The 26420-nt window shown below is 47.7% G+C and overlaps 4 protein-coding genes across 4 annotated transcripts; all 4 read right to left on the bottom strand.

Moving 5' to 3' along the window:
- Positions 1 to 793: 793 nt before the first annotated feature.
- LOC104683234 (acyl-coenzyme A thioesterase 5-like) lies at positions 794 to 8062 on the bottom strand. The gene is given in 4 exon segments (XM_039553109.1): positions 794 to 3441; positions 4280 to 4482; positions 7302 to 7574; positions 7577 to 8062. Coding segments are annotated over 4 exon segments (1311 nt in total). The 5' UTR covers positions 7836 to 8062; the 3' UTR covers positions 794 to 2865.
- Positions 8063 to 9325: 1263 nt separating this feature from the next.
- On the bottom strand, positions 9326 to 14644 carry LOC104683240 (acyl-coenzyme A thioesterase 1-like). Its single transcript, XM_039553173.1, is given in 4 exon segments — positions 9326 to 10283; positions 12028 to 12230; positions 13917 to 13992; positions 13994 to 14644. Coding segments are annotated over 4 exon segments (1419 nt in total). The 5' UTR covers positions 14528 to 14644; the 3' UTR covers positions 9326 to 9677.
- Positions 14645 to 16573: 1929 nt separating this feature from the next.
- Positions 16574 to 20046, bottom strand: LOC104688277 (putative acyl-coenzyme A thioesterase 6). Its single transcript, XM_039552931.1, has 2 exons — positions 19894 to 20046; positions 16574 to 17155 (listed from the first exon to the last, which is right to left on the bottom strand). The coding sequence occupies exons 1-2, from the start codon at positions 20044 to 20046 to the stop codon at positions 16574 to 16576; spliced, it is 735 nt and encodes a 244-aa protein (XP_039408865.1).
- A 1033-nt stretch (positions 20047 to 21079) lies between these two features.
- Positions 21080 to 22983, bottom strand: RIOX1 (ribosomal oxygenase 1). Its single transcript, XM_039552930.1, is given in 3 exon segments — positions 21080 to 22235; positions 22238 to 22335; positions 22337 to 22983. Coding segments are annotated over 3 exon segments (1860 nt in total). The 3' UTR covers positions 21080 to 21120.
- Between the last annotated feature and the right edge of the window lie 3437 nt (positions 22984 to 26420).

The raw sequence follows: 26420 nt of genomic DNA, 5'->3' as shown, positions 1-26420 counted from the left end.
CAGCTGTGGCCGGTGCAGCTCATCCAGCCCCCCGAGCACTCATCGTAGTGGAATGTGATGGGAGTTTGGCCTGGCAGAGAATTACTGTGGCCGGTTCCAGGCTCCTCAGTACAAGAGGAGCTACTGGAGAGGGGCCAGTGGAGGGCCACGAAGATGACGACGGGTCTGCAGCCTCCCTCTTGTGAGGAGAGACTGCGGGACCTTGGCGTGTTTCATCTATGGGAGATGAGATGTCACTAATACATACAAATATCTCAAAGGTGGGTGTGAAGAGGATGGTGCCAGACTCTTCTCAGGGGTGCCCAGCGACAGGACAAGGAGAAATGGCCTTAAGCTGAAACGCAAGAAGTTCTACCTCAACATGAAGAAGAACTGCTTTACATTGAGGGTGGCAAACACTGGAATAGGCTGCCCAGGGAGGCCATGGAATCTCCCTCTGGAGACAGTCCAAATCCACCTGGACACATTCCTGTGTAACTTGCTCTAGGTGACCCTGCCTTAGGCAGAGGGCTTAGACTAGGTGATCTCCAGAGGTCTCTTCCAACCCTAACAATCCTGTGAATGTAAACCAATATAAGTAATGTAGCTGTAACTAAGGCCATAATTAGGCACTCAAGTTTAATGTACACTTCGGGAAATAGCTACACATTCTGCACAGTGCCTGCAATGCATATCGAGTCCCCAGGTAGCATTGTAAATATACAAAATGCTAGTGCAAAGGGTGTCTGGTTTTCAACGGGTCCTTCTATTATTTTTTTTGTCCAGGAAACCCAGACTCATTAACAAAAAGCTCTTCACAGTAAAATTACATTCTTTTTATTTTTCCTCCTTTTTAAACAAAGTATCATTCACTTTTCCAAACAAATATGTAACATCAAATTCTTATACATGGTTGCTTTTTAACAAAGGAAGTGTTTTACTTCTCTTTCAAATTCCATATATATGACAAAATCTAACACTGAATTATTTTAAAAGCTTGTGCTTTAGAAATTAAGTCTGAGAACTCTTAACCTACCTGGTTTTTGTTTTATTTACAACTTACTTTATGAACCTCCAAATTGCAATCTTGCATACCACTGCACATGCTGAGGTAGGACTGCAGTGTGGAGACATAGGTATTGGCACTGGGAGAGTGACAGAACAGGGATAGGGGAGGTGCTGCTCTTGCACGTAACAGCTCCAACTGCTGAAGAGGCCCAGGATGAGGCAGACCAACAAACAGAACCCTTTCTTCTACAGTTGCCACTTGGAGTAAGTTTGTAAAAAAAGGCAGGGTGCCAGGTATGGGTGACACCAAGGAGCAAATCACAGCAGGCTCTGGTCCTGGACTTCTGGGGCTGCTCATGTTAGCAGAGGTTCAAGCACCAGATATGACTTGGCAAAAGCCTCTTCAGCTGGTGAGGGAGTTTAGAGACCAGGCACAAAGAGATCTTGTGTGGAGTTAGCAGGGTGGAGCTTCTTTTGTAAAGAACGGATGGATAAATTGTTCAGTTGGCGTTGATTGTGTGTGAAGAACATGTGACTTTTATCAAATGTAAAGGAATAATAAGAGTTGCAGAAAGCTAGTGAGACTGAGCAGCAGCATAGTGACAGTTAACTGGAGAGAGATCCCTGAGAGCAAAGCAAAACTGAGTACCACTAATGAAAGTTTTGTATCTTCCTGGGCAGCTCTCAAAGTGGTCTGACAAAATGACTTTGGAAGGAGCAATTTTGTTGATAGAGGCCCTCATTAAACAGGCCTTCAGCACTGGCACCCTTTCAGCAAGACCCTCTTGAGAGATCAACTCATTTGGGAAGAAGTTCTACCTGAATGGTGAGGAAAGAGAAGGCACTAGCCAAAAATTAACTTGGATGAAAAAAAAAAGAAAAATGTCAGGCAGTCATGGAAAAGCTATCCTAGATTTGGCTTTGGGTGCTTTTTTGTTTTGGATTCTGAGTTAATCACCACTGTAAGGTGACAGCTGTTTACAGTCAGTTTAAATCTACAGGCTAGGTTTTCTGTCTCCCAACTCTGTTTCCTCCCTAAGAACAGCTGTCAGCATCTGTTGACATCATTACTAAAGAGTTCCACAAGTAATTAATCCCTAACTGCATTTGGACATGCTCTAACCTATCCAACAGAATCTTAATACTGAGTGTCAAATGCCAATCCAAGACATTACATGAACAGACAGGTACATCCCCAATACAAGACAGTGCTAATGCCACCATTCTCCTTGGATGACAAGGAAAAGTACTCTTCATTTTCCCATTCAGCATATAGGGCTTGTTGGAAAGAAACAGACTGTGTCACCAGAAGACCACAATGCTAAGTATATGAGCCTCATTTCAAGTAGGTATCTCCAGCTTCATGTAAATGGAAAACATTTCCAAAATGTATATGGTTGTACCTTTGAGAATTCTGGGCTAAGGTAGCTTAGGACTCCAAGCCGGAGTCATTCATGATTTGGATGTCTACGTTTATAATCCATCACTGCCGAGGTGTGATCCTGTCTGTCACTGCTGAGGGTGCAGGCTGCCTGTTAACATTCTCTGAGTTGTAAGTACTGCAAGCAAGGAAGTACCTACTACTCTCCTCAGGTACTTGTTTCTTCATATCATGACCACTTTGAGCTGTCAAATTTGTACCACAGTGCAGCCTGCTTATTGTTTCACATCTCCTCTGTTTACCTGGTTAACTTAGGCTGCTCCAAATAAATCCCTTTCTTTTTGGATTTATACTTGTAACTAAGTAGTCATTTGGTTATTTTTATATTTCAAGGCTTGTCTCAGTCAATCCCTTCAATTCACCAGTGATCACCTGTCATTTTGGTGGCTCAAGTTCAGTCCTTGCAGGTCTGCAACAGCTTGCATGTGCTTATGTGTTCATCCCAAGTGCAAGTGCAGAAACTCCTGAATCTTTCCCCAGGAGTGTTCCTGTGCATGGGCATGTGCTTTGCTCTCTCCACCCCCCAGAACAGGCACCCCCAAAACACGATCCGTAGCTACCTGACAAAATGGAGTAGAAGGAGGATCAATTCGGTGACCTGCTCCTGGATAACTCAGGAGCTCAAAGTTCTCTTTCCCGTGCTGGCGTAGACGCCTGATTGCCAGCTCAGCATATAAGGAGCTCTTCCACATCCGATCATCTTCCCCTACCACTAAGAGAAAGTGACCTTCTGCTTTTTCAATGGGGATCACGCAAGGAGAATTAGCAGGATTTGTTGGATCATCCAGAGCTTCAAAAATGTCAAAGACACCAGTGTCAGAGACACTGACTTTGTTCATATCAAAACGCAGCCCAGGCAGAGTCATCTCACCATAATGGAGGTCTGCAACTGTGTTTGAACTACAGCCGGAGATAGAGACAGCAGCCACTACTTCTGGCAGGAAGGTGATCATGGAGAGTGCTAATTCTGCCCCTTTCCCAGTCCCAATCACTCCAACTCCGGGTCCTTTCACCTTCAGATAAGATAGGGGGTGGAGAAGAGAGGAAGAAAGGAATAAAGGAAGCATGCATTATAATGGGATTAGTCATTAAATGACTTTGTAGTTGTTTTATTAAAAATAAAGGTTAGGTTAATTATTGATGTGACCTGTTGGAAAGTGACAGTCTGGACCCAGGCTCCTCCTTCCATTTACAGTCTTATTTTCCAGAGACACCAAGAGCTATCAAACCCCCAAAAAAATGCACAGACAGGCACAAGACATACCATAACTCGATCCTTACCTGGTCCCTACTGCATATATTAATGCAAATTTTTTCTCATTTTCCTAAAACATTTCCGAGAATTCAAGCACAGTCTATGGTTTTATATGTCTCAGGAAAATAAAGTAACCTCACAAATTACACCTGAAGGATTAGATAAGTAGCATTCGTCTTGTCTTTTTCTAGCCTGGAAAGTAAAACTGAAAGCAACATCTCACATAATCAAATCCATTTTTTCAACTACTATTGAGCAGTGTCATATCCTCCTCTCTTAAAACTAATTGCTGTCATGTAAAAAAAACCAACCCCAAACAAACACATTTTTATCACCACTGGTCCTGTTTGGAGGATACTCCAGCATTCACTATCCTACTGATCAGCAATCTTCTAGCTCCAGCTTGATTTATTTAACAGACAGTTTGTGCTGGAAGAAATTCACTCTCCCCAGTCATATGCATAAGCCACTATTGGGCCTAAACTTGCCCAGCAGAAACTGATACTCAAATATAAAAAAAAAAAAAAATCACCACCCCCACTAAGTCATAACTGCTGAATACTCCCTAGTCCCAAGAGATCTCTCATTACACTCACCTTTGGGTGACGCTGTAGGAACCTTGCTGCCTCCTCAAAGTACTCAAGTTTTAATTCTTTCATGACCCTAGGAAGATCTTCAAAGTCAAAATATGGCAGAGAAAGAGCAGCAAAACCATGGGTAGCCAGGAGACTGGATCTAAATTCAATCAAGCCTCCTTCATCACCATACATGTCAATCACTCCTGGAAAAGGGCCATCCCCTGTATTAAAAGAGAACAGGTCCAGAGGAAAAGTTATCAAATGGGACACTAAAAACTATCTGGTGAAGAGTGAACAACAAAATACAGAATGCTTAACACATTTGCTATTAATAGTCATTACTTTTCCATTTGCACAGCAGAGATTAGGAGAACCAGTGCTGTATCACACTTCAGCTATTTCAAACTAAGAATAGGTCCTTACATTCCTGTAAAAATATGTGAAGTTAGAGATTTTGCTTTTTTTAAAAAAAACAACTGTTATAAATGTATTTTCAAGGTTCTTAACCTCCTGCCCTCAGGCCAATCATACACCAAGTCAGCTATTTTCCCACAAAGTCACATCTTAATTAGCAAAGTGCAAGCTCATGAGTAATGAGGCAAGAGCACTGAGCCCTTGAAGTAAATTCTACAAAACTGACGTAAATTCTGGAATAAACTGCATTAAGCAAAGCACAACAAGATAACCCATTGTTAAAATCAACTGGATTTATTAGCTCTGTCTCAACATCAGCACTTTAAGACTTGGCAGGAGAACTGCTCCTACAGATGTGACAAGACAGAAGGTAGAACTGAGAGCTGTTTGGGTGCGGCTGTGTGTGCATGACTGATGTACAGATAAACATGCACATACCTGCATACAGTCTGTCCCACCAACAACAGAAATAATCAGAACCACAATTTTAAACAGCCATGCTTTTGCAGCCAAGGTCGTGTTTGTTTGCCAAGCCAGGAGATCTTAGGTTAAAAGGCTAAAGATGCTACTTAGTGGAGCTTTAAAGACCCCAGACAAGCAAATTTTTTCTTTTTTTTTTTTCCCCTGGCCACCAGATGTCATCTCTGATGTGCCCCAATCCAGCTCACTACCACTGTCTCAGCACAAACAGGACACACTTGTTGCAAAAGTGTGTTATGTTAACTCTCTGACGCTACTTGTATGTATGTGCTAAAGGAAAGGTCTCTGGCATTTCAACACACTAGAGAAAAGGAGGTTTTATATAAGGCATGCTAAATGTCTTAGGTGGAAAGCTCCTAAATTAAAGCAGTAAGAAGTCAGAAATGCTTTTGGATTCTTACTCTTTCAGTTCTGATCTTTTTTTCCACTGAAGTTCAATATTCTACTTGAGAGAAAATATGTCAGGATAAACTTGTTATAATTCCATGATCAGCAGAAACCTTTAGTTAGCAGCAGCCAGTGCAGGTGGCAAGAAAATACCTATTCATTCACCACCCCATCTGGAAAGCCTTCTAGCAAGAGCATGTAATCAGAACACAGTCATACACGAATGTGTTTCTCTCTCATGAAGACAACCTTTAACTTGCACAAGGATCCTGGACTGCCTCTCTTGAGTACCTACACATGCCCAAGTATATGGTTCCTGCAGAGCTCACTAAAAAGCAGGATAAAATAGGCTAGACAACTTTACTAACATTTAAAAACAAACAAACCTCCACATCTGTAACTCTTATGCCTGAATTAAGAAATCACTTTCATATTAAAATTACAGTGTGAGCCCATTCATGTCCTCTAACTTTTATCAAGAATGGTTTGCATTTAAGATTCCTATCCTAAAAATATTAACATTTTTTTGTCCCTTCAGCAAAGAGGGGTATGGTAGTAATTCTGTAACTGGATCCTCCATCATGAGGGATGCCAATATCATTTAAGCAATTATTCCAGACTTTTCCACACTATTACAATGCCAGACTTTCTAAAGGGGAAAATGCAGTTTTATCTTGCAGATCTCTGGATTCCCACTGAGCTCAGCAGAAATCGAACTCATCCTCGAAGGCAGGATAGATCAAAACAATGTCTCAGGGATGGAAAATCCAGCATGCTGACTAAACATCTGAAATTCAAAGTTCAATCTCTGTTGTTTTTTTCTTCAGTGGACTTTGGATCCGTATCTAAATGGATTTAAAAAATCATTGCTTTGGAAATCATTCAATGAAAATACTTAAATACTTAACAACTGTAGCGATACTTACAGGAGTTGCTGAACGAAGTAGTTTTACATTAGAGGTAATGTGGAGGGCAGTTCCAGTACCACAACGCTCAGGGAACTACAAGACGTTTAACTCATAGCTCAAGTGTAAAACACAATCACTGGTGTAAGGTTTCGTTTCCCAACACCACTCACAGAATATCAAACCTCATAAAGCACAACCATCTCATAAGCAGAACAGGCAGAACTTGCTCATAAATCTATTCTGTCTTTATGCCACAAAAGTAACCTAACTACTAACTTAGCTTTGGCTCCAGTGTAATAGAGGTGGAATACATGCATTTTCTAGAATCTCTTCTGATGCTCTGCTTCCTGGCTTGTGTTTCACAGGGAAGAAGAATACTTTTTAAATTCAATCCTACTTAGGATAAAATCCTTGGGAAATTCAGCACAGGCTCACACAATGAAGCGCATCAGCTTTTCTGGATGTTAGATTCTGGTACTCCAGAGCGAACCTACTGAAAAACCACAGGCCGAGCCCAGCAATGAAATAAACGCTACAGCCCCCTGTTCTCCTTCAGCTGCGGCCCGTCCCGCAAGAGCCGCCTGCCCGTGCCCGCCCTGCTCGGTGCCGCCGAGAAGGACCAGGCGGGGCGGCCATGCATAAGCCGGGCCCTGTCGCGACAAGCACTTGAGCTATCTTCAAAGAGTTCAGGGCCACCTGTCTGCAGGGCGGCGTTCGGCTGTTGGGGAATGCGGATTCCCCGGGTGATAGCCTCTGCATGCGTTTGTTTTACGAGACCTTCCTTGCTCTGGTCAAAGAAGCCGGGGGGTCCCGCCGGCCCCAGAGCGAAGGTCTCGGGACGGGACACTCACCCGGCGGCAGGAAAAGGGAGCCTCTTACGACTCCTTCCTTCAGCCGGATCCTCCGCACGCCGGGGGCCGTGAACAACCGCTGCACCTCGGCCTTGGCCACCACGGGCCCGGGCATGGCGCCGGGCGGGCTGTGGCCCTGGTGGACCAACACCTCCACCTTCATCGGGGCGCCGGTGCTGCGGGGAACGAACCGCTGGTACGGCTTCTCCATGCCGGCGGGGGCGAGGCTCCAAAAGAGCCCCATGGGCTCCACGCCGGTGTAGTCCCCGCCGTGGGAGGCGTCCGTGCCCAGGTACAGCTCCCGCGGCTGTCCGCCCGGTAGTGAGCGCACGACTGGAAGAGGCAGCCGCGGTCATCGGCCGCCACCGCCCGCAGGGTCACCGGCTGCCCCGGGCTCAGCCCCGCCACCCGCGTCTCCACCCGCTCGTCGGCCGGCCCGGCGGCGGGGGACACGGCCAGGCTGGCAGCCCGCCGGGCCGGCGGGGCACGCAGCAGGGCCCGCGCCGGGGCAGCGGCGGCCAGCGCTCTCCACATGGCGGCGGCAGTGACGGGTCCGCGGTGTGGCCGCGCCGCCCGCAATATCGGTACCGCGGCCGCCGCCCCCTCCAGGCGGCCCCAATCGAGAGCAGAGCCCCTCCCCACCCCCCAGCCCCGGAAAGGCCGTCCGCCCCGGGCCGCTTCTGCCTCCCTCAAGCTGTCCAACCGACTGGAGCAGCGAACACTGGAAAAGCCGCCAGCCCGGGGCCGCTCCCGCCTCCCCCAAACCATCCTACCGACTGGAGCAGCGACCCGGGGGCAGCGGTTAAAGTTTCACTTTAATCCATTGCAAGCACAGTGGATACAAAACGCACGAACGGGCCTGACGCACGGGCAGCAGCCGAGGCTGGATGCGGGCTGCAGACCCTGGCGGGTACGTGTTCGGACATAGTGCAAATACGCCGGCAACACCCATCGTCTTTCCTTTCAACCCCACGCTTGGGTGTCAAACGTTTCTGACGATCCCCGGCGGGACTGAGCGCTCACCCCGCTCAGAGAGCAGCGGGCGTGCAGCCGGAGCCCCGCTCCGCCACAGCAGGCCGGCCGCCCACCGCCCCTTCCAGCCCGCCTCAGGCCGCACAGCACTCGGCCTCACGGAGCCACCGTGCCAGCCCCGCAGCCGGGCTGTTCTCAGCAGCCCTTACGAGCAGGCAGCTGAGAAGGCATTTAGGGAATGTATAGGCAGGGAGCTCCCACAGTGCTGCGGACCTCCACAGAGATACCCAGCCATGCTGAGGAGACACCCATTAGCGGCTCCGGGATGATGACTAACAGCACCCGTTCTGTTGTTTCTTCACGCTTATGAACTTCCACAGACTGTTTAAATGCCTCATTTCTACTGCATGTGCTCAGAATGTCACATCAAGCTATGGGCTGTTTGTTGCCTATAAATGTGAAGTGTTACCTGAGGGTGCTGGCACAGTATTGCTGCTTTTGGTAAGCAAAATATTCGATATTGTTAAGGCAAATGCATTTTACTGGTGTGGGAGAAGGGGAAGGAGCGACAAAGGAGGGAGAAGTGCACAGGGAGAACAGAAAGATTACTGGAGGCAGGAAGAGAGAACTGCTGCTTCCAGAAAAACTAGAATACTGGAACTAGAACACAAAGCTGGGTAATGGGATACGTTTCCTCTGAGAAGGTCAAGGCACATTTTCATCCCGGTTCTCAGCTTGGATGAGTTACCTACTGTTACCGCAGGCCTGGGCCCTAGGGTATATCACCGTGTCCCGCAGCCATAGGGAGGAGGAGGAGAGAAGATCCAGCAGGCAGGAATTGTGCAGCCAAGATTTATTCATTAATTATTTTACAAAACTCTTTTACAGACTTTTTTCTTCATAATCTATTTGGACAAAGGATCAGCCACCCCTTGGGGTGATTGGCTAAAATCCTAAAGCATCCATTGCCAAAATATTTTTCTACTATACCATAAACAAGACTTTTCAAGGTTGCAGGTGGCTTGGTTGCTCACATACTCTGCTACCTCTTCTGTGAGAGAGAAAAGTCTCTCACGGACTTAGAAAATAGCAAGAAAATCCTCGCTAGCAGCATTTTTGTATCTACAACCTACCACTTCAATTCCCAGTCAAAGCACACACAGCCTTACCACCATTTGTTTTCCATAGCCTGTAACCCCATACTACACGAAACGGGAGGCCAAGACCTCTAACCAAGATTAGAAGAGGGTGTAAAAAGGAAGCAGCTTTCTTACTTTCACCCACCATCATCCTCCAAGAAATCTAATAGCTTATTCTCTGGTGTTCCTTGTTCTCATTCTGAGCCATTTAACAAAACAAACTTGAAACACCAGCATCTTCATCTGTAAAGTAACCTAATTCATATCAGAGCTTACTAGATGTTCCAGATGGCTTGCCTGTGAGGTGTTTATGAAAGAAAGCTTGGATATGCTGCCAAGCATCTATCTGTGCCTTGCAGTGTGCCTTGGGCTCCCCTCCCCACATCACAGGCTTGCCAAATAGCAGGTGCATTGAAGCTGCACACATCGGGAAAAAGGGAGGTTCGATGTAGTGCCCTGCTCCAGGATAACAGAGTATCTCAGGCTTTTCCTTCCCATGAGCTTGCAAACGTTTGCTCCCCTCAACTGCAAAGAATTCACTTTTCCAGTTGTGATCATCCTGGCCAACAATGAACAAGAAGCAACACTCGGCCTTCTCCAAAGGGATAAAGCTTTGCTGGTCAGGCCCTTCTAGTGGGTTGTTCAATACATCAATAATATCAGCAATCCCAGACTTGCTGACCTTGATGCGTTTTAGATTGGCACCAAGGGGTGGAATGGTGATGTCCTTATAGCGGAGCACTGCACCCACATTTGCCACTGAGCCGTTGATAAGGGCAGTGGCTGCGATGCCCTTCAGGAAGGAGGCCATGGAGATGCACAGGTCACCCCCCTTCGAGTGTCCAAGCAAACCAATTCCTGGACCTTTAACCTGGAGGTGAGAGAAGAGAAACATCAAGCAATGAACCAAGCATGCCACTTCTTTAAAATGTTGCCGCATTTGCAGCTGTGTCTGTCCCAAATTTGGACCCCAAGTATAGGCATCTGAGGTCCTGCGTGCAGGGCTCGTGTCTGAGGGATCCTGGGCACTGTTCTGTGCTTGATTTATGATCCTAAGCCCTACTGAGACTGCAGCATCATCCTAACAAAGCTACAAGGTTCAGTGCTGAAGCAGAGAGTACAGCTGTGCTTGCAAATGTGCAGTCCCAAATTCACTTTATTTATAACGCAGTTGAGAGAGGAAGAGGGAAGGAGCAGGAGAGGCCTCCTCTACAATTGCTTTCTTTCAGTGCAAAATGCACAAAGTCAGCAATGAATATGATACTGTCATCACTTATGTTAATGTATTTCTTATATTCAAGGTTCCCCTATTAAGAAGCTAATGTGGGGTAGCAGGCTCCACATGAGCTGCTCTCCTGCTTCTCTAGAATGCTTGGTGTCTAACCCACAGGAAGTAGTCTGAGGTAGCTTACTCTTTATCTTAAAAATAAAACCTATTAAAACAGTTTTTCTAAAAGAATTGCAGTCCTCTGGAGTCAATCTAGAAGAGGTTACCTTCATTTTCTTTCACACAAGGCAAATTAACTAGAATAGGTAAGTTAAATGACCTTACTGGGTGCTGAAATCCTCTAAGGATATTGGAAGAAGGTTAGCTAATGCCACAACTGCTTGAATATTCAAAGACTCTCGGGGCAAATAGGCTCTGAGACAATATCAAAATTGAATACCTTCTGTATCTTATCACCAGTGAAACAGGCTTCAAACCCACTGACTCTGAAACATGGGAAGGGGGAAATTAGAAAATACGGCTGAAAACTTTGCAACACATTAAAAACATGGTGAGAATAGTAGTGGAGGTGTTAATGGGAGGCAATGGTACTGTACTGCTCTCTGGGAAAAAAATCCAAAACCCGCAGGGGGAAGCAATTTTCAGATTTTTTTGGGCAGAGAGGTGGCATGAGCAGTTAAGGGTAAGGTGACTAAAAAGCAGCCAAGACCTTTAACAACTACTCATCTTTCTGAGGTTGAGGAAGGTATTTGTTTTCATTCTCCAGAGAAACTAAGTGTTTCTACTGTCATGAACAGCTACTTATAAGGAGATGCAGAACTGAGCAGGGTTCTTTTCTGAGAGGTGCTGAATTAGAAGGATCCCTAAGTGCACAACTAGCTACTAAAACCCACACTTATCAAATACCAACATTTGGAGTGATTTTAACAGCTTATAAAATTCACAGCAACAAATGTGTATTGGTGGAATTCCTTGAGTTTCCTTGGTTTCTCTGAGACCTGGATCACAGAAGGTTATCATGTGCTCCACAGCCAAAAAGGACATTTAGTTCTGAAGGACATTCTACAGAGCATAAATTTAAAATCCCCACTGGAAGTCCAGTAAGCCTCCAGGCAACTAGCACCCTAGTTATGACACTGGGTTGAATGGAGTAAAAATTACCAGTATGTGACCAATGTGTCACTGTTTCACCTGTCCAGTTCAAAAGGAAGAGTTGGAATAATCTGCCAGAGAGCCATGGTAATGGGAGTTAAAGATATAAAACAAATAAATTACAGCCAACTCAACAGTGATGCTATTTTAAGTACAGCAGCTCTGCCCCATCTTCACTCTGACAGGACCTAACTAATGAGAGTTCACTGTAGTGAGAGTCAATGAACAAACCAACCTGGGCGTGTTGTAACATATAGTTTACAGCTTCCTCAAAATATTCCAGGTGGAATTCCTTCATCTCTTTGGGGAGATCTTCATAGCCGTAGAATGCCAGAGCCAGCACGGCAAAGCCGTAGTTGGCCAGCAGGCATGCCCTGTATTCAGGGAGTCCTCCTCCAGTTCCATACAAGTCAATAATTCCTGGAAAGGGGCCATTTCCTGAGAGAGACCACATAACAGAGCACATGAACCCACAATTTCTAATTTATATTCCAAATTCATAAGCCTGGGAATGTGTCTTAAAAAAAAAAGAAAAAAATTAGAGCAGCAGAATGGTCTTAAGGGTCCAAAATTACTGTGACAGTTTTAATGAAGTGACTACATTGCTTCAAGATCAAACAAACTAGCACAAATTAGCAGGCCTGCTAATGTTTTAGCTAACATCAGGGAACAGGCAGCTGGAAGAGAAGGGATCTTTTGACAGTCACAACTAGTTCTCTGTATCATGTAAATTCACTGAAAATGTATCAAGCTCTGCTTCAAAAATACCCAGAAGGCTTCTCCTCAGTGCATTTCTCAGAATGCTGATCAAAAAATCTCATCTTCTGATGGTCCCAGCTTCTCAATTTCAGTGTAAATGTACCTTCATCATTTATTCTGCGATTAAGAGAAGAAAGTGTTTGAAACCATCCTTGCTTAACTGGTAAGGGAAGCATTACATTAGGTTCATCAGGGGACGGGGACTGAAGTCCAGAGCTGAGAGGCATTGCTGCAAACTGCTAACAAGGTATGGAAAGGAGGAGGCCAAGAGGGAGACTTCCATTCCTGCTCAGGAGGGAAGGTGAGGCTTCCCTCAGGTGTCTGCACGTCAAACATGGGCAACAAGCAAGAACTAGAAATTCACCTCCAGCCTCAAAGAGACAGATGAAGTCAGAGCAGTCAGAGCCCAGGGTGTCCCAGCACTGGCTGGGACAGCATGTATGATTTTAGCATTGTCATGGAAGAGTTATCTGGGACAGACAGGCAGGGAAGAAAGGGGAGAGGGGAAGGCATGTGATACATAGAAGAGCTCCTTGAGTACATGGGGTTCCAGAGACACACTTGGTGAAAACCTCTGTATCATATGGGGAAGGAAAGGTGGGATGTGGTGGGGGTGTGGCTATTACAGAACCAAGGGAATGCAATAGATGAGGTTTCCTACAGACAACTAGCAGAAATCTGGACAGCTGCTGGAAGGACAAAACAGCATTTGTCAGGCAATCTGAAAACCTCACAGACCCTTTTCATTATTTTCTGACAAAAGTACTGCTAGGGCAAGTTTGTCCAATGCTTTCCTTGACCTTCTGCTCACAAACAGGGAAGAACTGGGGACAAATGTGGCAGCAAAAGGCAACTTGGGCTACAGTAATTAGGACATTACTAAGTTCAGGAGCTGTGGAGAGGCTGGAAAGGGAAGCAACAGGCTTAAACTCTACAGTTTAGGAGAGCAATCCTCCACTTACTCAAAAGAATTACCATCTGAATTTCCTGGATAACAGCCAGGTAGAGGAAAGGTACCTTGAAGACTGGCTGGCTCCACCTCCCATGGCATTTGGGAACTAGAAGTGTACTGTGATCAATGTCTTCGTGTCCAATAGAAGTCAATTAAACAAACACATATGTGCTTCACCACATGCAGCTGCTCTATGTGAGGAGTACGGCCAGCAGATCAAAGCCGGTTGAGCTGATCAGGCCGCTCCTTGAGGAGTGTCCAGTGCCTGCTGGCAAGACTCAGCTCTCCCTTGTCCTCTGCTTGGTACGGAGCTCCAGGGGAGCCTGGAGGCGGTCTGGCTCCGGGCCTGGGAGTGCGGCGCCAGAAGTAGAGGCAGCACCATGGAGAAGGAGCCCGGCACGGCCGGTACTCACCGGGAGGCAGGAAAAGCGTCGCCCGGATCCTCCCCTGTCGCACCGGGACTCTCCGCACCCCGTCCCGCAGGAACACCCCGCTCGTGCTGTGCCTGGGCCAGGAGCCGCCCGGGGAGCTCCCCGTGGCCTTCAAACACCTCCAGCTGCAGGAGGAAGGGGCTCTGCACGTCCCGCTTCACCAGCCGCCAGAAAGGCTTCTGGGGCTGCAAAGCCCAGAGCAGCCCCATGGGCTCCAGGCCGGAGAAGCTGCCTCCCGGCAGCGCATGACAGCGGGCGAGGTCCAGCTCCCCGTCGTCCCCCGCCTGGTAGCGGGCAGTGGCCTGGAAGAGCTGTCCCGTCTCGTCCCGCAAGGACGTTCGCAGCGTGACCTGCTGCCGCGGGCCGAGCCCCTGCACAGCGATGGCCAGCGGCTCATCGAAGAGGCTGCGGGCGGCGGGCGACAGGCGGATGGAGGGGGCCATGGAGGAGAGTCCGTGGGCGGGGGCTGTCCCGGGGCTCCACGCAGGGCTGCGGCTCCGTGGGGCTGCAGGCGCGGGGCCGGGCCAGGGCAGCCGCCTCTGGCAGGCGCGGGAGCTGGCCCGGCACACGCAGCGGGCACTGACCTGCCACATGGCTCCGGGTCGCTCCCCGCCAGGGGCGGATTCTAGGGCAGATCCTCGCGGGACCAGGGCCGGGCTCGGGCCCGAAGCGCCGCTGGCACGCCCCGGCAAGGAGGAGCGGGGCGGCAGCTCCTTTGTCCTGCCCGCCTACTTTCCTCCTGCGTGCCTGCCAGCCAATTTCCCTGCCTTCCTACTTCCTTGCCTGCCTGCCTCCTCTTTTTCTCTTCTGTCTTCTCCCCGGTGCCTTCCCCGGCTGTGGGAGGGTTCTTCCAAGGGCTACCGAGTCCTTGAAACCTGTCTGGCCTCGGCGAGCTCCTCGGTGTCCCCCCGAGCTCTCCCGGGCCGGGGGGTGGCTGCAGGAAGGGGACATGTGGAGAGGACGGGCAGATATGCTGACGAGCCACCGAGCAGAATTGCAGTCAGAATTCACTGGACAGGGAAGGGCCGGTGTGGGACAGACCGCACAGAGATTGGACAGCTCTGCACAGCAGGGCCGAGCTGTGCTGTGCCGCTCAGCCAAGGGACCGCTGAGAGGGCCAGCCCCAGCGGGGAGAACCCACACCAGCACTAGCTCGCCATGGCTTCTTGTCTCCTTGCCGGCTCTGCTTCTCTCTTGGTTACCCCAAGGCATGGGCAAGGTGGGTTGTGTCTCCGCACAGCCAGGTGTATTGGGAAGGATGGTCAGGGTGGTCAGGGATGGAGGAGCAATAAGGGAGGAGCAGTTTCACAAGACTCTTTAGGTTGGTCAGGAAACATCTGGCTCTTCTAGTAATGGATTGTGCAAGGATTTAAAAAAGAAGGTCATTCAGTCCATCTTATGCAGAGATGTATCTTCTGATCCAAAAGGAACTGCAGAGGGAGAGTCCTTTCCTTAAGTTCCCAGACTCTTCCTGGGAGATGCAGGTAGCAGTGCCTCATGCTCCGATCTCCTCCTGTCTGACTTAGAAATGTGAAAGAGATGGAAGCATCTGAGGGAATTCCAAGCATTGTCCTAGCTGGAAATATTAATTGGTCAGAGATACCGGGCAGAGTCTCAGCAATCTTTCATTCACCATGGAGATTACCCTTTCTCTGCAAACAGGTGAGGTGCTCTGTGATCTAGCATCTGGGTGTGTCGTCTGGTGTCCAGCACTGAATGGCAACTACTCCTGCTGTTGAAGTAGTAGTGGCAACTACTCCTGCTGTTGAAACAACACTCCTTGGCTTACACTACTGGATTTGATCATGGGCTTGACCATATGTGGGAGGAGATGCTAAGGGAAAGGGTCCTGGAAGCTTCAGCAACAGTCCTTCTCCTCCATGCTTGGTGATGCAAGAGCAGTGGAAGAGAGTGAAGGTAAGGGGACTATGTGTCCATCTTCTGTGCTCTCCTGTTCCCACCTGGGCAGCCTTTGATCCCAAGTTTCTGCAGTCCCAAGCTTCCACCCTGGGATGAGAAAGTAGTCAAGTTGCAAACCCTGGTTCTAACCAAAGCACAACAAATGACTCTAAGACTTTAAAATCTCAGTCTCTTTATTACAATTTTCATCCAAATAACAAAGAAGGTAAACGATCTTTCCCAAGGCTTAACCAGAGACAGCCCAGCATCCTGGCTATAGCAGCCATTCTTACACACTTCCAGCAGCACAGAGGTCAGAGATGTTTCCATTTGCAATGAGACATTCACCATAAGAGCAGTGAAATCCCTGCTCCAAAATGGTCATTTGGGAGCTCAGCATGCCCTGAGGATAGCATATGCATGTAGAGACCACAGTGACATGGAAAGCACTGTCAAGTATTAGAAGAATAGAAACCACCCAAGAAATGTAACTGTGCATTTTGCACATGGCCTGTTTTATCAAAGACTAAAGCAAAAAACACCACTCCTTTTCTTGACACTTGAGCAAAAAGGTTGATGGGAGAACAGAAAAGGCAAACCCATTTATTTTCTGTGTTATGGATGTGCAAAGTCGTAGAAGATACTGTAGTTGTACTGGTACAGCTGTGACAAGGTTTGACCTGATAAATGTAGCAGAATTTATCAGCTCTGGTTGTTCAAAGTTGAGTGTTGCTTGCACATTATTTGACAATTAAATACTTTTTGAAAAAAGCCTGGATCTGTGACCAAGCATGAACCTGAGCTTTAGAATAAACCCTGAGCTCCCCACCCAGGACTGCCCGCTTGTGAAAAACGGGGTGGCTTCCTATGGGGTACAGAGGGAAAAAGGGAGGGTCTATGCAGTGCCCTGTTCCAGGGTAGGAGAGAATCTGAAAATTTTCCTTCCCTTGAGCCTGCAGAAGCTTGCAGACTTCAGTAGCATAATACTCACTTTTGACTACGCGGTCATCTTGTCCCACAATGAATAGGAACTGTGCCTCAGCTTTCTCCAGTGGGATCAGGCTTTGGTTGCCAGGAGCTTGAAAGGGATCATCAAGGACATCAGAATAATCAAGAATTTTGGAATTGGTGGCCTTAGCTTTGTGCTCATATAAGGTCAAAGTGGGGATTGTTTTATCCTTGTAACAGAGAGGAATACATGTAGCAGCAACAGGGCCATTGAGGGAAACAACAGCCATGATGTTCTTCAGGAAGGCAGCCATGGCAAGGGACACTTCACCCCCTTTGGAGAAACCGAGCAGGCCAACCCCTGGACCCTTCACCTGGGAGATGGGAGGAAATGCGCATCAGCGCTGAGTTGAAAAGATTCATGGAGGGTAACATTGTCTAATGCTGAGAGTTTGCAAAACCACATGAAGAAAGTGATGGCAATATTTACTTTTTCTTCTGGACAAGTGACAGGAACATCCTACACACAAATTTTTTCTACTCCCATGCAAAATGTTCCCTTACGATAGCCAAGAGAGAGCAAGCACAATGACACCAGTTGAGCTCTGGTTGCAAGAGAAAAGTAAGATTATTTAGAGCTAGTGTGGAAAAGTTTAGTAATGGGAGGCTGTAAGAAGGGACCGGGACTCCCCCATATTGGACAGAGATAGTTTCAACCTGCTCAGAGATGTACCTGATGCTGCCCAAAGATGAGGGGGAGGTGTTTTTTATTTTGTTTTTATATCTCACTGTCTACTCTGTTATTTACTGGCAATAAATTAAATTAATCTTAAGTCAAGTCTGTTTTGCCCGTGATGTTAGTTGATGAATTGTTCCCTGTCTTTATGCCTATAAGGTTTCTCTCAGTTTCTTCACCTCTCCTGTTGCTAAAGGGGTTTGGTAGGTATCCAACAGCCAGCCAAGGTCAACCCACCACAGTTAGCTACCAGTAAAGGCTTTTTTCTTTATATTTTCTACACTAAGGGTTCACATGTGGGCATGTGGTGACAATTCATGAAAGCTGCTTCAAAAAATGCAGGTGTCTTCTCTCCACAACCTCCTCATCTTGTTATGTCTCAGTCACTCTGAGATGATGGTATCTGAATAGTTCCCATTCTCTGCCCTTCCAGTGCATACGTGAGCATTCTGGCAGATCCTAGCTAAGCCAGATGAGTATTTCTGCAGCTTTCTCTAAAGTGGCAAAGTGACAGTCACGTGTGGGACTGCCAACTCCCCTCCCACTTTTTGTGCCCCGTGTAGTTGTTGTGAAACTCAATGATCTTTGTATCCTTTAAAAAGATGCAGTTCCTATGGCCCAAGGGTCCGATTATGAGAGCAAATAAAGACCTACTCTCTCAAAACTCTCCTGGTCCTGTGCATCTCCTCTTGCAAAAACTGCTGGATGTGCTCCCTGTACCTTCATTTGTGTTTCTGCACTGCTTGGAAGCATATGAAGGAACCCTCAGCATGGTCCTTGCCTTACAGCATGCAGAACATTCCCCTCCAATGCCTTTGGTGCCTGTGCTGTGCTGCCTGTACAACGTGGCCTTCAGGCCTGTGCTGTCCTGCACAGATCCCAAGCCCTACAGGAAACTCAGCCAGCTCTTCCTTACACAGGCAGCTCCCACCCAGGACCTGAGGTAACATGACCTATGTGGCCCTGCCCTTACCCAGCAGTGCAGAAAGACATTCCCTTGTGAACACTGTTTCTGTTTGACTGTAGATACTGTAAATAGAGCTGCTTCCTTATACAAGAATCTTACAATACCTTGAAAGACTGAAAGGGGACAATCTCTTTTATGAAACATGTCTGCATGACACAGGGAAATGCTTCATTGCTTGGGGTTCTCAGCATCTAAAGGGATGTAAGATTAGTGCTAGCTCTAATAAACAGCATTTTTAGATACCTTATAAAATATGAGTGCTTTTCTTACTGGGATCATAATGGGCCACCACCTTCTAGTTCAAAAAAATTGGTATACTCTACAGGTCTCAGCAAGAAATACCTTTCTGCAGAAAGAACAATGAAGAAAAGAGAAACTCTGTGCCTGGCTAGTCCTGCATAAATCTGTGAGGAGTATGTGTAAGGTGTCTAGCCCAGGCAGTTTCCCTGGCGGAATTAAAAGCTGAGGAGGAATTACCAAAATGCCCCACCCCAACAGAACAGAGTCCAGGGAAAGGAAAAGCTAAGGAGATTTTGTGCTATCTTTGGTTGTTAATAAAGTGCTCAAAACAGACACGGAGGTGCTTGCAGCCATCACAGAAAGGGCTCCTGGTGCAGCTCTGCACCACAGCCCCCAAACAGCAAAGCTGCAGTGCTGGTGCCTGTGGTTCCATGGAGAGCACACAGAGCAGCCCAGGAAGGGCACCACTGAGACACGGCATATTTACCAGGGGCATAAATGGTGGGGCAAGGATGGCTGACCCTCTGGTGAAGATGAATAGACAGAGGGGTCAGAGGATGAGTGTGGCAACAGCATTTCTGTCCAGCCACTAGTGCTTCACAGAGCCAAGAGGCCCCAAGGGCACCTCAGCATATTCTTGTGTAGTGCAATTTTACACAGCCCAAGTTTCAAGATTTAGCAAAAGCATACAGGCAAAAGAGGGAGGAAAGGTTGGCACTGGGATGGTATGGGATTGTTATAAATAAAATATGTAATTCGTGCTATTATATATAAAACTGAAATGTAATTAGACCCTACAGAGACCAGAGTTTCTAAATCCCTGCACCAGCCTGGCTGAGAGAAAAATTTCACAACACTAAAAGTATTTCTTTCACAATAAGTGAGGATTCCACCTAGGTGGGGTTGGATCTTATCACCTGGACATTTGCACCATGATGACTTGATAACCACACTCTGATATCTACATCGCATCTGATAAGGAATCGGACATTCCGGGAACTAGAAATAACTGTTCCGGGAACCAGAGATGGCCCATCCATCAGCAGAAATGGCCCACTCATCACCCAGGATGGACAATTCATCAGACCCAGGAAAGGCTTTGTGCGGCCCAACTCCGGGACAAGAAAACTTCATGAATACGAGAAGAATAGCATTAATTCGGACTCTACCCAAAAACTGTATAAGAAGGAACCAGCCAAAGCAGCACTTGTGAACTTGGGAGGTCTGATGCGATAGAGATCAGATCTATGCGTGTTCACCCAGCTCTGACCCCGGGCTCGGTGCTGTTTTTCTCGATCTTGAAACCGGTATTTCAGTCGCATAATAAATGTCATTTTTTTATTAATTTTGATTCGGCAATTTTGTTTATATTAGGATCTTGGAGGACACAGCGTATACTTAAATCCCAAACAGTTAAGAGTGCATGGGTGCCATCTATGCAAAACCTGGATAACCCAACAGCTCAGAGAGCACAGAGTAATGCACCCTGCTCATTGTGAATATAGCTTCAAGAGGCTTTAAAGACAGAATATCCCTCACCTGCTGACTGCTATGATAAAATAGCATTGTGGAAAAGTGTTTCAGAGGTTTGCCAGTATTTATGGGAATTGGCCACACATCCAGGCATGTATTCAATTAACTTGATAGGTCCTAAAATGAAACTTTCTTCATCCAGCAGAAAAAAACCCCCATATTGAAGGGTGCCCCATTTGCCTTGAAAGGACCAATAATTTCATTGCTAGGGGCTGCTGTGGGAAAACCAGTGGGGGAGGATATTTTACCTACATTAATGGACTGAAAAGGAAGCAAGTGAGCCTGAAGCATTTCAAATGCAGCAGATCATGTTTGCCTGAGAAAATCTTGCTGCACCATTCAATAAGGGCAGGGCCACATAGGTGGGTGTAATTGCTTAAACTGAGTGGCAGCTGCCTGAAGGCTCCACTTTTACAAAGAGCAAACATGTGACCAAGGGATCCTCACAACACAGCACGGGCCTGAAGGCCACACCATATATGCAGCAAAAGCACAGAGAATGGTGACCATCACCAAATATGCCTATGAATAGTATTTCCTGCAGCAGAGCAGGCTGCCTTAAAATACTGTGAAAACATGACAGTGATTTACAAGACTGCAAGAAAGTTCACTACCTTCCTGAAATTACCTAGGGTGTAGTAACACGGCTGGTGAACAGAAGATAACCAACTCCCTTCTCTAGGCACTCAGCCATGCAGAACTGCTCCTAGAGCAAATATTTATTTTAATCAGAACATTTCATTTCTCTACCCAGATGAAATGCTGAGACCTGAACTGCTGATTCACATCTAGTAGGCATAAGGCAAGACCAAGACAGAACACTTTCTAAACAAGTGTATGTTTATTTTGTGAAGAAGTAAGAGTTAGACTTGTGCCAGAGGCTTCTTTGTAATCAGAATACCCTTCTCAAACAGAAGTGTAGCTAGAGAAATCTTTTCCTCCAAGGTTTCACATGGAAGGTTATCCACACTGACGTGATTTGGATAGGAAGACAGGAGAAATTCGATACTGTCTGTATACTCGGGATCTAGCTCAAAGAACTTGGGTTCTTCCTTATGATACACTCTTGAGTTTTCTGTTGTGTAGTACAGCATCACACCGGATTCTTCATTACACAGTCTAACAATGCCATGACGGAGCAGGCGTACTTCGGTGTCTTTTGTTATCAGGATATCAACATTGCATGGGCCTCCATCTTGCCACCGTGCTGGGAAGCCATAGACACTCTGCACCTTTTCACTTTGTGTGAGCACTGGAGGGAGACAGTCATGAAGAAACGACTTGGCTCTCTGATCCACAGCAGCGTCGATGGGTGCATAGTCAACAAGTTTCTTTATCAGGCTCTGCACCTTCTCCACAAAGGCTGTTCGGCGAGCATCGACTGTGTCTGAGTTAGCCACCCCCATATACCGCAGGTAGTCCATGGGAAGCCCTCGTCGGAACTCCACGTCTTCCTCCAGGGCCATCTGCAGGGCAGCTGGGAGTAGCTTCTCCAGAAAGTCCCCCCAGGAATTCCTCTGGTAGGAAGACACAGTGATGTGGAGCGAATGCGCATCAGGGAGACAATTGCCCTGGTGGATAAAGCCACGGGGGAAGTACAGCAGGTCCCCGGCCTCTAACACTGTCTCCAGCACAGGCTCGCCAAGTTCAGCCTGCGTGAGATTTGCGCTGGAGAACTGGGGCAGCACCTCGGCATCTGTCCGGGGGCTGTAGACACGCCAGTGCTTCTTCCCCTCCAGCTGCAGCACGAAGGCCTCGATGTCATCATAGTGGGGGGCAAAGCCCTGCGTATTCGGGGGTGTGAGGTAGGTGTTGGCCCCTGCCATGCTGCCAAACTGCTCCTGCAGGATGGAGAGGAAGTGCCAGACGGTGGGGGAGAAGGCCTGCGGGCAGAGGAGGCGCAGGGAGCAGCCATTCTGGTAGAAGTCCCACACGACGGCGGGCAGGGCTCTGCCGGAGGGGTTGTGTGTCTCCCGCACCCCTCGGCATAGCTGGTCACATCCAGGTGGGTGCCGAAGTGAACCTCTCCGCGTCGCAGGGCGGCGTCGAAGTCGGCCGTGGAGAAGAGCCCGCGTAGTAGCCGGGTCGCCCCGCCGCACCAGCAGCGGCGCCCGCTCCCAGTGCCGCCCCAGGAACTCCGCCGGCGCCAGTGGGGCCAGCAGCCAGCGGAAGAGCTCGGCCGCCCGCTGCCGGCTGTCCTCCAGCCGCGCCAGCCGCCGCAGCAGCTCCGACACGCCACCGCCGTCCCCCCCCTCCTGCCGCGGGCCGCCCGGCATCGCCGCGGGACCACCCCGCGGCTTCGCGTCAGGCCCGGCAGCCGCCGCCCCGGGCCGGAGCTCCACGGGGGCCTCCGCAGGGAGCTCCACGCGGCTCGGGGGCGCGGCGGGCGGCGGCTGCTGCGGCGGCGTCTCCGGCTCCGAGCCGCCTCCTCCCGCCCGGTCGCGCCTCGGGCGGGCCTTGGCCCGCTTGCGGCCGGCGGGCAGCGGCGCCCCGCGGGCGGCGCCGCTCCATCCGCCCGGGCCCCGCCACCCGGCGGTACACGGCGAGTGCCGAGAGTCGCCCCAGCGCCCGCCGCTGCTCCGCCGCCATGGCCGCCACGCCCCGCCCCGCCGCTTCCGCCGGGAGCGCCCCGCGCGCGGGATGGAACCCGCGCGTCTGCCCCGGAAGGGCGTGTTCCATGTGTGCGTGTGGTGCGGTATGGAGCAGAATGCCTTGTGTTTTGTCATCGCCTCCGCTTAAAATGTGCTGGGTGTATTTGCTTCCCCCGCCCCGCAGAAGAGGAGAGGCGATTCCCCTTGGTAAGATGTAGGCAGGTCTGTTCTTTGGCTGGGAAGCTTCGTTCTGGAAGTGTGCTCTAAGCACGTTAAGAAAGCTTTTTTTTTTTTTTCTGAAGGCATACCATAAGGATACGCTTTTAGACAGCGTGGAACTATTTTGCGACCTAATGAGGTGAGATGAGGTAACACTTATTTCATAAGGTCCTGTTGCACAAGAAATAGAAACCCAAATTGAATGGAGCCAATTCTAGTGTGCCATCCCCCGTCCCCTTTTCTTCTTGTGCATCTAATGGTGATGGCAGCTGAAAGGCTATATCGTCTCAAAAGGATCCCATAAACCCAAAAGGCTGTCATGTCACACAGTGGTTTGGGGTTTTTTTCTTTTTTTTCCCAAATCCACTTGCTGCCTAATAACCTGGCAAGACCTTTGTTTCCTCTCCATCTCTCTCCTAGGCCCGAGGCTTCCCAGAAGGCCAGCGTTAGTGATGCTGGGCAGCCTGAGGGCTGCTCTGTGCTTCCAGAGACTGCAGCTTCAGCATAGGAAGCTTTGCTGGAGGGGTAGAGCAAGACTGTGCTTGAGGCAAAGGTGAAAAACTGTAGGGGTTTGTATCGCCAGACTATGTTTCTGACCAAGAACAAGCTTCAGCTCAAGAAATTCAATATGCAGTACTTTCATGAGAAGAATCTTTGATGAACTGCAGTAATTCATGGGAATGAATTTTGCATGAGAATTTCATCTCCAGAGGCTGCTGTGAGTCTAAAGCACATAACTGCAGCAATTACCCAAGTGTGCCCAGGAACCCTCTGGTTCACGGCATGTTATTAACCTCTCACAGATATGAATATCAGCTGCACACAATATGTTAAACAGCTAACATCCACAAGGTATGTGCAGATCTGCTGCATGAGCTACTTAGTGTATCAGGCATAGGATATAAAGCTGAAAAGAGAATTTTCACCTCTTGCCAGGTTTCAACTCAGACTTACATTTCAATTTTACCAACTTAGGAGCAGGAATCAGTTAGGGTTAATGAGGATAAGTTCAGCTGTTAAGTCTCAGTTCTAGAATAGATGCAGATATCTTAAACATTTAAGGTTGTTTGAATTGCCTTAAAACCAACACAAATCAGTCTCAGAGTCCACCAGTGTGGACTAAGCAATGAAGGCCTTTTTTGTATATATGCAATAGCAACCATTTTAATTTTGGAGATATTTTTCTGACTGAGTTCTTCGGGCACAGCCTTCGTGGCCAAAGCTGCGTGAAGAGCAACGGCAGTAGAAGACTGTCCTGTTTGTGCCACGACGGTTTTAGTTAATGGAGACTGATTTTAGGCGTGCACAGGCAACACTTCAGCCTCGGATTTCACGCCTGGACCGTTTCCGGCTTTGCCAGCAGGTGGCAGAGGCCGACCGGCGCTCTGCACCCTTGTGCTGGGAGCGCGCCGAGGGGACACCGCATCTGCCTGGCAAGGTGACCCGCGTGCATGGGGTTTACAGCGGGAGGGGAGTGCACGCAGCCTGTGCGTGCATGTGTAGACTGGAAGAGAAGGGAAGGGCGAACTCTATTTCAATCCACTCTTTGTTTCCCCAAGGTTAAGCCCTGCTTACCAGAATAATCTTATCAGCTGAAACCATTTCAACAGAACTGGACCCTTAACAAAATCGAGATGCAAGCGCATGAAATATGGTAAAAGTTAGGCGTTGTATGCTTTAGTTATACCTAAGCATGGCTAAAGAGGCTTGGGAGGGGAAAGACACTTGAAAAACCTGGGCATCTGGATTGTTATTTGTGTTACTGCCTAATTTACTGGAGTGCAACTGATCCTTCTGAGAAGAAGCCAGGCACTGTACACAGAGCCTGACCTGAGTTACACCAGAATATCTGTAATGACAGCAGCAAAGCTGCTCTGGATGTTTACCAGTACAGGGGGTTCAAAGTCTCATTTGAGGGCCCAGATCTTCATAGGGATGTCACTTTCTACTACTGAGAGACAGTTGATTGACAATGGATTTTTTTTGATGTATAACAAAGTCTCTGAGTGAAGGACACAGTAGAAAATAATAGTGGTGAAATCTCTATAACAAGAAAACATTTCTTTCAACAATTTAGTCTTTCTAATAATAAATGCTTTCAAGAATAAAAAACGTTGCTATTTTTCTGTGTGACACAAGAAAGGGTTTTGACCTAGGGCAAAAAGAGAGAGCTTCAGTATCACTTGCAGAGTACTCAGATGGTTGTTTAGGAGTTTACATGCGATTTGCATTCATTGTCCAAAATTTCAAGGGAATTTGTCTAAAGAAAGAAGTGTCATTTACAGTTCTTTAAATAAACAAAAGGAAAGTAATACAGATTTCTGAATGATTAGGTGATCCCTTGCTGCTGCTCACACAGAGTAGCAACTGGAGGCTCAATTACATTTCTTAATTAGAATTTAGCACAAAGTTACTTGGATTTTATGAACATATAAGCTGCATTGCCAAGAGTCACACATGTTTTATTTAAGAGGACATATAATGTGGTGAGTACAATCTATTAGAGAGTCACAAGTGACTTCAAAAGAAGTAAGTAAATGGCACCTTAAAGAGATGTAGGGTTCATGTGGTATTTTATTATGCCATTCAAATAAGGGAAATCTCAGATTTAAACAGCAGTTTGGGTAAGGCCTGATCCTGCAAAGCTATGAGCAGTCTTCTTTAATGAGTGGAAAGGGCAAAATTCTTTGCTGTTTCCTGTGTGTTGGATACTCAGTTGTTCACCACCATGCAAACTTTCTCTGTGTTCCCGGTGAACCATTAATGTAAACCAGTCACTTTTAGAAAGCTAAGACCAGTTTAATCCTTTTTCTCATTATTACTTTGCTGGCAACCTTCCTTTTGCACCATCATTTTTGTTCTCATGCCAAAACTAATACCTAGTAAGGATAAGGAACATTTCAAGCCTTCACTAATAGGTTTGCTTTGCTGAAAGTCTTTCTCACACAGCCTAGCTACATCCACTATGTCATCACTGGAAGGACACTGGGCTGGATTGTGAAGCCTGCTCCTTGTTGTGAAAGCTATAAAGTTCACTGCCAGATAACAAGACTGAAAGCTAATTCAGGAACTGTTTCTCAAGAGCTATCCTCTGGCCTCCCTCATCAGAGTGAATGCACTCACTCACTGAAGCATCTTTTGGCAGCGACTTTGGCCTCCCTCCAGCTGCTTCTGTCTTCTCAGGGATTTTCTTCAGTGACTGGTTGTAGTCTTTAATCCTGGTTATCTTGTACAAGGAGCCCCACTGAGAAAAGAAGCCTTCCCTGCCATGGAACAGCCAAATTAAAGCACATTTGTAAAAATTGTAATTAGAAGGTCCTGTCCTCCCTATGAAATGATCTTTTTGGAGGGGT

This window comes from Corvus cornix, chromosome 5 (genome assembly GCF_000738735.6).
Source record: "Corvus cornix cornix isolate S_Up_H32 chromosome 5, ASM73873v5, whole genome shotgun sequence".
Taxonomy (NCBI): domain Eukaryota; kingdom Metazoa; phylum Chordata; class Aves; order Passeriformes; family Corvidae; genus Corvus; species Corvus cornix.
The sequence above is the reverse complement of the archived record's forward strand: the minus strand, read 5'-3'. Positions and strand labels throughout refer to the sequence as shown.

What these genes read in the sequence shown, in the direction of transcription:
- LOC104688277 (XM_039552931.1), bottom strand. Translation starts at nt 20,046, where the DNA reads ATGCGACTGAAATACCGGTTTCAAGATCGAGAAAAACAGCACCGAGCC. An exon ending in CCTTCTTATACAGTTTTTGG is followed by an intron (nt 17,156 to 19,893) that starts GTAGAGTCCGAA and finishes CCCATCTCCCAG; the next exon opens with GTGAAGGGTCCAGGGGTTGG.